The 10,629-nt window shown below is 44.5% G+C and overlaps 1 protein-coding gene across 1 annotated transcript in view; it reads left to right on the top strand.

Moving 5' to 3' along the window:
• Positions 1 to 9,952: 9,952 nt before the first annotated feature.
• Positions 9,953 to 10,629, top strand: part of TM7SF3 (transmembrane 7 superfamily member 3) — a 38,422-nt gene continuing 37,745 nt past the window's right edge. The window contains exon 1 of the mRNA XM_005902450.3: positions 9,953 to 10,251. Coding sequence (XP_005902512.1) covers positions 10,161 to 10,251 — 91 coding nt within the window. The 5' untranslated portion in view covers positions 9,953 to 10,160. The remainder of the gene's footprint in view (positions 10,252 to 10,629) is intronic.

Genomic DNA, 10,629 nt, shown 5'->3' with positions numbered 1-10,629 from the left:
TCACACGGCTGCGTTCTTGGAGGGGGTGGAGTCAAGCCAAAACCCAAACCCCGTAGCGAAGGGGCGGGGCTTTCCCGAGCCTTAATTTTGTTCAGACTAACTCCACTTGAAATTAAGAGATGCAGCCTAGAAATTAAAAGACGCTTACTCCTGGGAAGAAAGTTATGACCAACCTATACAGCATATAAAAAAGCAGAAACATTACTTTGCCAACAAAGGTCCGTCTAGTTAAGGCTATGGGTTTTCCAGTGTATGGATTTGAGAGTTGGACTATAAAGCTGAGCGCCGATGAATTGATGCTTTTGAACTGTGGCATTGGAGAAGACTCTTGAGAGTCCCTTGGACTGCAAGGAGATCCAACCAGTCCGTCCTAAAGGAAATCAGTCCTGAATATTCATTGGACGGACTGATATTGAAGCTGAAACTCCAATACTTTGGCCACCTGATGTGAAGAGCTGAGTCACTAGAAAAGACCCTGATGCTGGGCAAGATTGAAGGCGGGAGGAGAAGGGGACGACAGAGGATGAGATGGTTGGATGGCATCACCGACTCAATGGACGTGAGTTTGGGTGAACTCTGGGAGTTGGTAATGAACAGGGGGACCTGGCGTGCTGCAGTCCATGGGGTCGCAAAGAGTCGGACATGACTAAGCTACTGAACTGAACTGAACTGAACTCCACTTAGGATAACCCTGCTGTGCCATTGTCTGTAGTCAGTGGGTTGTCTCGAGTCTCGGTTTTGGAGGCCACATGTTTTCTCATGACTTAAGTGTTAAACACTATACAGAGATTGTTCGATTGTGGGGTTTTTAAATGTAATTTTCCTTACCCTCCTTTGTATCCATTCTTAAACATTGCCTTAAATACTTTACCTATTTTATGTTGCTTTAGCTTTCTAGGTGACCACAAACATACACAGATCAGATCAGTCAGATCAGATCAGATCAGTCGCTCAGTCGTGTCCGACTCTTTGCGACCCCATGAATCACAGCACGCCAGGCCTCCCTGTCCATCACCAACTCCCGGAGTTCACCCAGACTCACGTCCATCGAGTCAGTGATGCCATCCAGCCATCTCATCCTCTGTCGTCCCCTTCTCCTCCTGCCCCCAATCCCTCCCAGCATCAGAGTCTTTTCCAATGAGTCAACTCTTCGCATGAGGTGGCCAAAGTACTGGAGTTTCAGCTTTAGCATCATTCCTTCCAAAGAAATCCCAGGGCTGATCTCCTTCAGAATGGACTGGTTGAATCTCCTTGCAGTCCAAGGGACTCTCAAGAGTCTTCTCCAACACCACACTTCAAAAGCATCAATTCTTCGGCACTCAGCCTTCCTCACAGTCCAACTCTCACATCCATACTTGACCACAGGAAAAACCATAGCCTTGACTAGATGAACCTTTGTTGGCAAAGTAATGTCTCTGCTTTTGAATATGCTATCTAGGTTGGTCATAACTTTGCTTCCAAGGAGTAAGCGTCTTTTAATTTCATGGCTGCAGTCACCATCTGCAGTGATTTTGGAGCCCAGAAAAATAAAGTCTGACATTGTTTCCACTGTTTCCCCATCTATTTCCCATACACAGCAAGCAGCTAAAGAATACTTGCGAGTCATGATACCGATTTTCATTTTAAGAAATATGAATTAAAATTCAGCAAGCGATCAGGACGGACTTGGTTCAGGTGCCCCTCTGTTGCATTTGGGTGCAGAGTGCCTTAGTCAAGTGGAGGCTGGAGGCGTATTTAACTATGGGTGTGCTGGGGAAGTTGACATACATGAGATGGAAAGCATCCAAAACAAGTACTAAAGGGAGCTGTAATGTCTGTGTTGAGAGTACGAACAAGAGAGGTCTTGTGGGCAAAAGCGAGAGGAGGAAGATGAGCTAGGTAACGGATAAGCAGTTTGTGTGTTAGCGACCTCTGTAAGGAACAGATCAGGCTTAGTGGAGAGGAGAGTGGAAGTCTCACTGTGTAGTTAGAAGAGAAGAGGTTCCTAGAAAATAAGCCAGGTGCAGAGGTGGGGCAAGTTCAATTTTAAAAATGATAAAAAATAAATAAATAAATAAAAATGATAAACTGTGCAATTTAAGCTTACACTCAGGCATCCTAAGGGTATCAGTCTGAAGAGTGATACTAGAAACTTGGTATTTAAGGGAAGTTAGCCTGGGGATAGTCTGGAAAGAAATGGGGCTGGAATCAGCTAATGACAAACTCCCAGATCCTGCTCCTCAGGCAGATTATCCCTGGGGATAATCTCCCAGGGCTGGGGGTGGGTTGAGAAAACTATCCACTGGGAGCTTGGCTTGTTGGATCTATTCCAACCTTCTGTTTCACCCCCACACCCACCCCCATCTCCAAACAATGGACAAACCTGCTGGGACCTAATTAGGAACCTCTCCTGGTTTCCCCAATTCATGGGATAAATGAGAGAGAATTCCAGTTTGTCTTAACTGCAATGTGGGTTAAGCTTGTGACCCTCTCCACTCGGCCACAGCTGAGAGTGTGCATTACTGAATGCCTGCCATGTGCCAGGAAGTATGTCAGGGGTGCTGAGTTTGCAAAGATGAATAAATCAGGGACTCACAAGGAGAAGGGGTTCGCAGTTAAACCTAAGCAGAAAGGGCTGAGTATCAACCTAAGATTTCTCTGGAGTTACTGGAAACCGTAAGAAAGAGATCTTAGGTTGCTGTCAAGCCCTTTCTGCCTGGGTTTCAAGGTCGACCATAACCTGGCTCTAGTAAACCGATCTCCTCATCTTGCAGTCATTTTCTGAATGAAATAATCACTTCAGATTTTTCAGCCACAGCTTCTGAAAACCCTTGTTTTTCCCAGGCTTCTTCAGCCTCTTCTGGCCACAGAACCCTTAAGAATTAGATGAAAACTGTGGCCTTTTCCCCAGATCAGGCTCTCAAAATTTTGCGTACATTTAAGGGATTTATGCCAGAGAAGGCAATGGCAACTCACTCCAGTCATCTTGCCTGGAAAATCCCATGGATGGAGGAGTCAGGTGGGCTGCAGTTGGACACGACTGAGCGACTTCACTTTCACTTTTCATTTTCATGCATTGGAGAAGGAAATGGCAACCCACTCCAGTGTTCTTGCCTGGAGAATCCCAGGGACGGGGGAGCCTGGTGGGCTGCCATCTATGGGGTTGCAGAGTCGGACACGACTGAAGCAACTTAGCAACAGCAGCAGCAAGGGATTTATGAATCTCTTGAAGCTGTGAACTTCAGGTAATAACTCCTCAGCCTAATACAGTCTTAGATATGTAGCTCAGGATGTCTCAACAACACCTCTATTGACATTTGGGGTTGATTATTCTTTGTCCTAGGGCTGCTGTCCTGGGCATTGTAGGATGTTTGCCAGCATCCCTGTCCTCTATGCTTGAGATGACGGTAGCAACGCCCTCCCCATTCCCCAGTCGTAACAACCCAGAATATCTCCAGATAGTCCCAAATATCTCCTGGGAAGTGTGGGGCAAAATTGCCTCCAGTTGACAACCATTCCTGGTGGCTCAGATGGTAAAGAATCTGCATGCAATGTGGGTGACTCAGATTCAACCCCTGGGTCAGGAAGGTTCCCCAGAGTAGGGTATGGCAACCCACTTTAGTACTCTTGCCTGGAGAATTCTGTGGTCAGAGGAACCTGGCGGGCTACAGTCCATGGGGTCCAAAGTGTTAGAAATTACTGAGCGACAAAGGTTTTATCAAAACAATTTCTTTGCTGTTATTTAATTCATACTCTATCTTTTAAAGTTTTGCTCAGTTCAGTTCAGTCGCTCAGTTGTGCCCGACTCTTTGAGACCCCATGGACTGCAGCACGCCAGGTTTCCCTGTCCATCACCAACTCCCAGGGCTTGCTCAAACTCATGTCCATTTAGTCAGTGATTCCATCAAACCATCTCATCCTCTGTCATCCCTTCTCCTCCTGCCTTCAATCTTTTCCAGCATCAGGGTCTTTTTAATGAGTCAGTTCTTCGCTTCAGCTGGCCAAAGTATTGGCGTTTCAGCTTCAGCATCAGTCCTTTCAATGCATAGTCAGGTTTCCTTTAGGAAACCTGATTTCCTTTAGCATTTTTTAGTAAAATGTTTTACTATTTTCATGCAAATTTTTTAAATTACTAGAGTCCACATGGACTCCCTTCTCTCTCTTTTTGTGATTTTGACATTTTTTTCACATGCTTTTTCATTGATTTTCTTGAATACCCAACTGGATTATATGGTTTTAAGAGGAGGAACCCAGTATTATGTTTCTCTTATTCCCAGGAGGCTCAAACAGTAAAGAGACTGCCTGCAATGCAGGAGACCTGGGTTTGATCCTTGGGTTGGGAAGATCCCCTGGAGAAAGAAATGGCAACCCACTCCAGTATTCTTGCCTGAAGAATCCCATGGACAGAGGAGCCTGATGGGCTACAGTCCATGGGATCACAAGAGTTGGACACAACTGAGCAACTAACATTGTATTTTAAACACAATTTTGGTATGTTCTGTTAAGCTTTATATTATTAAAAGTTTCAAATATACACAAAAGTAAAGAGAACAGTATAGGGAACACTCATGTACACATCATCCAGCTTCACTTTTTTTTTTAATCAACTTATAGCCTATCTTGTACTATTTTAATTTGTTTAATCTGTAATGACATTTTTTCAGAAAAAGAAAACTTTAACAGTTCTTTAACTTGACATTCTAGACCCTTAACTACCTTTATTAACTATTCAGTCACAATTTATTTAACTTCTAAACTGTTTCAAGGACTCTGCTGAAATACTGTAAGCATTTGCTATAGTAGACTACTTGCAATTCCCTATAGATGCTCTGCTGTTTCACATGCCTGTGAACATCATATAAGACACATTAATTCTCTTTTCCTGTATGAAAAGCCCACACTTCATTCCTACCTTGATTTTGTTCCCTTGTTGATCACCCATTTAGCTTTAAACCTCAGTTTATTTTTTGATAATACATTTCCTGAAACCCTAGAGTAAGTTAATTGCTCCCAATCTTTACCACAATTGTTCCTTGTACTTCTGCTATTACACTTAACAAATTGAGGTTTAATTATCCATACATGACTCTCATTCACTCACCACCATTAGCTACTTGTGAGCAGGAAACATATTTTAATTGCTTCCATATTTCTAATACCTAGCACCTAGCATTTAGCCTGACACATAGAAGCCACTGAATGCATATTTATAGACTAAGTGAATGAATTTCCTAGCATAATGATTTCTGTATAAATTAGTAAATAACATTTATTGAATTTAATTTAATAAACAGAGTCCAAAGAATGTAACCAGCAGGAAAAACAAAAGTATTAAAAAATACAAAAAAAAAAAAAATACAGAGCTAAGGTAAGTTTAGAATGAGATAGGATAGGAACTTCCCTGGTGGTCGAGCGGCCAAGACTCCATGCTTCCAACGCAGGGAGCCTGGGTTTGATCCCTGGTCAGTAAACTAGATCCCACAGCCACAGTGAAGATCCTGCATGCGGCAACTAAGACCTGGAGCAGTGAAATTAAAAAAAAAAAAAATTTTTTTTTAAAAGAATGAGATAGGATAAATGGGAGAGCTTCATATAGAACCTTTCCTGCCTTTCCCCTGAAACCCTATTCCCATCTCCATCCAAATGTCTTCAGTTCAGTTCAGTTCAGTCACTCAGTCGTTTCCAACTCTGTTCGACCCCATGGACTGCAGCAAGCCAGGCTTCCCTGTCCATCACCAACTCCCAGAGCTTGCTCAAACTCATGTGCATTGAGTCAGTGATGCCATCCAACCATCTCATCCTCTGTTGTCCCCTTCTCCTGCCTTCAATCTTCCCCAGCATCTTGCATTTTGTCAAAAATCTAGGATAAATTGACCACCTTCCTTTCTTTTCTAAACTTTAAGCAGTCCTTAAGGCTCTAGTTATCTATTTCTTGGATCTGTCTTTGGTTTCAATTCTTAGGAATAAAATCTCATCTGCAAAGCTTCTGGGCTCATTTGCTTCACAGATTGCCAGTGGAACTCTGACATGAGCAAGGAACCCCAGCCAATACTCTTCCCAAGCTGTTACAGTATTCCAGAGCCAAGGTAATGAGATCCTCTTCTGCTTACTGACATATTTGTTATCATCTGTCTTATGCAGGTACGGGGAACTGCAATGCAAAAATGTGGAGAAGGGAGAATAGGGTTAGTTCAGGGAAGTGAAACTAATTCAGCATGGCCAGCACACAGGAGTTGAGTTGCACCAAGAACCTGGAAAGCTGGATGGGCACTACGTCATGAAAAACATGTCATTCTCAGGAAGATGGACTGTTACCCTGAACGATTTTACCAGAAAACCTTCAGAACAGTATCTTTAAAAAAAATTATTTTCTTAATCAAAAGCTATATACATTCATAGAACATTTTACAAAAGACAGAAAATCATTCTTTTTAAAAAAATTAATTAATTAATTTTGGTTGTGCTGGGTCTTTGTTGCTGTGCACAGGCTTTTTCTAGTTGTGGCTAGTGGAGGCAACTCTCTAGTTGCGGTGCATGGGCTTCTCATTGCAGTGGCTTCTCTTTGTAGCAGGGTCTAGGCTCTAGGGCTTGTGGATTTCAGTAGTTGTGGCACATGAGATTAGTAGTTGTGGCACACAGGCATAGTTGCCCTGAGGCATGCAGAATTTTCCCAGACCAGAGATAGAACCAGTGTCCGCTGCATTGGCGGGTAGATTCTTTACCACTGGACCACCAGGGAAGTCTGAGAAAATTATTTTTAATTCAATCACCTGGAGATAATCTATTTTAAACATTGTGATAATGTTCTTTCAAACTTTCTGACATATAAACATGAATGCATATCAAAAAGAAAACAAATAAAGCTTATACTATATATTTTTTTTATTGCTTTTTGTCTTTTCATAAACATTTCCTGATCAATCAGTTGCCTTTTAAAGCATGATTTTTGATGGGCTACACAGTATTCTATCACATGGATGCATTACAGGTTATTTAATTACTTCCTTATTGTTGAGGATTTAGGCTGTTTTAGTTCTTTTTGCTCGGAGAAGGCAATGGCACTCCACTCCAGCACTCTTGCCTGGAAAATCCCATGGACGGAGGAACCTGGTGGGCTACAGTCCATGGGGTCGCTAGGAGTCTGGACGCGACTGAGTGATTTCACTTTCACTTTTCACTTTCATGCATTGGAGAGGGAAATGGCAACCCACTCCAGTGTTCTTGCCTGGAGAATCCCAAGGATGGGGGAGCCTAGTGGGCTGCCATCTATGGGGTCGCACAGAGTTGGACACGACTGAAGCGACTTAGCAGCAGCAGCAGCAGTTCTTTTTGCCATAGTAAATAGCACATTGAACAGTTTTGTACACTATATATATAAAATTTTTATACATATTTACATACTTAAATCTAAAAGTGTAATTATCACACTAAAGCTATGAGTATTTTTAAGATTTTTGATGCAGCTCATGCTATAAAAAGGTGTATGAAATTACACTGTCACTAGTTCCGTCATCGGAGAAGGCAATGGCACCCCACTCCAGTACTCTTGCCTGGAAAATCCCATGGATGGAGGAGCCTGGTGGGCTGCAGTCCATGGGGTTGCTAGGAGTCAGACACGACTGAGCAACTTCACTTTCACTTTTCACTTTCCTGCATTGGAGAAGGAAATGGCAACCCACTCCAGTGTTCTTGCCTGGAGAATCCCAGGGACGGGGGAGCCTGGTGGGCTGCCGTCTATGGGGTCGCACAGAGTTGGACACGACTGAAGTGACTTAGCAGTTCCATCATAGAATGTCTTCTCAAATCTTTCATCCTCACTCAAAGTTCTTGTTCTTTTAAAATATTTGCAGCTTAGTTTCTTGACTTGATTTTGTATGTATGTTTGTTACTAGTAAATTTGAACTTATTTTTCATGTGTTTATTGGGCATTTGTGTTTCTTTTTATTTTTTTAAGATTCCCTATTCATATTGTTTGCTAACTTTTATTTTTGGCTATCAACTTGATCATATTGCTTATGGTGTTTTTGACTTTAATATAATTAAAAATGTTAAGTAGCCAAATCTACCCATCTTTTTCTTTATGGCTTCCTCCTTTGCTTTTTTGCTTAGTAAGTTCCTCCACTTTCATGCTGCCAGATTCCAAGAGATTTTTGCTCAAATAAATTCTTAAAAGAGTGGGAGAGCTGAGATATATAATTTATTTTTTGGTTATGCTGGGTCATTACTTCTAGCCATCTTTTCCTAGAGTTGAAGAGTGGGAGCTACTCTTAGTTGTGGTGTGCAGGTTCCTCATTGTGGTGGCCTCGCCCCTTGTTGAGCACAGGTTTCAGTACTTGCAGCACCGTGAGCTCCAAAGTTCTGGCTCTCCGGCTCTAGAGCATGGACTCAGCAGTTGTGGTACATGGGCTTAGTCACAGCTTTAGAATCCTCCTGGCCCAGGGATTGAACCCATGTCTCCTGCATTGGCAGGCAGACTCTCATCCACTGTGCCATCAGAGAAGTCCCAATTTGTTTTTAACATGTATTTCCTCTAGCTCTTTTAAGATCTTGTGACAATGTGAGAGTTGTAATCCTCCCTCCCTGATACAGTTAATCAGTTATCAGACACAGTTTATTGCATGCTCCATCCGTGGATCCAGATGCTACCCTTATAATTGCTCCTATCATCCTCTTGGTATTTCATCTATTGAGAGTTACTGGAATGAGGACAGTAATAAAAACCATAGGAATAAACAGTAGTACTGCAGCTGTGAACATTTAGACCAGGCAGAGGAAGGACAGGAAAAGACTTGTGCCTGTTAATATTATGATGATTGCTATAGGTTTTTAGTTTGCTGCTGTGCTGCTAAGTCACTTCAGTCGTGTCTGACTCTGTGCAACCCCATAGACACCAGGCTCCCCCATCCCTGGGATTCTCCAGGCAAGAACACTGGAGTGGGTTGCCATTTCCTTCTCCAATGCATGAAAGTGAAAAGTGAAAGTGAAGTCGCTCAGTTGTTTCGGACTCTTTGTGACCCCATGGACTGCAGCCTACCAGGCTCCTCCGCCCATGGGATTTTCCAGGCAAGAGTACTGGAGTGGGGTGCCATTGCCTTCTCCGGGTTTTTAGTTTAGTAGTGGATTAACCAAATATGTAACTTTCAACATGATTGTTCATTGAAATACATAACTGAAAAAGTAAGAGAAGTCGCTCAGGAGTGGGTTGCCATTTCCTTCTCCAAGGGATCCTCCTGACCCCAGGATCGAAACCAGGTTTCCCGCTTTCTAGGCAGATGCTTTACCGTCTGAGCCACCAGGGAAATCCTCAAAAAAGTGAAAGAGCAGGAAAAATAAAGCAGGGCACTCTTCCCCAAATAACTTTAAATCTATAAACCTAATTCCACCATCGTCTCGCGAGCCATCTAATCACATGGACCACTGTTCTTTAACAGCCCTCGGGTATAAAATTTGAGAGAGGAAGTTCAGATGAAGGTCTTGAGTCTTCGCTTGGAGAAAACGAAACTTCAATTTTAAGCGTGGCGCTTATCACTATCGCAATAAGTACTACAGACACAGCATCGCCCCCATATTTTCATACTAACCTCTCCCTGGAGGCTAAGGTAATTGCGACAGGGAGAAACGATCATCTCTAGCGTTTTGATCACCAGATTCCTCTTTTTTTTCCCTTTTGCAAAGGACCGTTAAACGTGGTACCGGAGACGTTAGGCCGCAAAAGAAAGGGTTATTTTTTTTCCTCGAATGGTGGCTTTCGTAAGTGCAAAGATACCAAAGTTGAGAGACACAGGTTACACCAGAGAACTTCCTGAAGTCGCCGATGCTCCCGGGGTGGGAGTCTGAGAAGCTTGGCCAGCCGAAACAAGGCTCGCGCTGCCCGGACAAGCCCCTGGATCCCGCGCGGCTCCCGGCCCCGCCCCGGCCCGCCCTCGGCCCCGGTCGCCCCCGCCCAGGCCCGGCCCAGGCCCCGCCCCCGAGGCCCAGCCGCCTTGAAGTGAAGGTCTGGAGTGAGTGAGAGGCCGCCCAGCCGGGCTAATTGCCGGAACTGGAACGGTCTGCTGGGCCCCGGGCGCGCGGGCTCTTCGGGGCTGGCAGGTGTGCAGCGAGTGCATCTGAGAAGTGATGGCCCCAGGCGCGGGCGACCCAGGGTAGCGCTGGCGAGACGGCGGGGCCCGGCCCGGGCAGCGATGGGGCTCCTTCGGCTGCTTCTCATCGTGGTGCTGGCTTCGGTAACCCGGGGGGCCTGCGGAGCTGAGATCGTCGGAAACTCCAGCGAGGGTAAGGTCGGGGGCGCCTGACTTCTGCAACCCAAACTTGGTCTTGCATTTATTGCAGAGTCAAAATCCGCCCTTGGGGTCAGTCCACTACGCCGGGGAGGCGGTGCGTTCAGAACTGGCAGGAATGGATCGAGATCCTTTCCTGCAGGAGGCAAGTCCTATTGGCTAAGAAGGCCCTACTGTCAACCTCCTAATCTATACTGGGGAAATGGGAAGAGATAGGAAACCCGCTTGTTCAGACACATTATTCTCTCCCTTACGGCGTAGCCATGTTTGCAGGTTTAATTTAACACCGTAAAACACCCCCTTGCTCGCAAGTGGCTCATCTGAACCTCTGGACTGCGAAGCTTAATAAGGCCAAGCCGCCGCGGTTCTTGTA

The sequence above is a fragment of the Bos mutus genome, chromosome 5 (assembly GCF_027580195.1).
Source record: "Bos mutus isolate GX-2022 chromosome 5, NWIPB_WYAK_1.1, whole genome shotgun sequence".
Classification (NCBI taxonomy): Eukaryota; Metazoa; Chordata; class Mammalia; order Artiodactyla; family Bovidae; genus Bos; species Bos mutus.
Note: the sequence above shows the minus strand (reverse complement) of the source record. Positions and strands in the feature narration are given on the sequence as shown.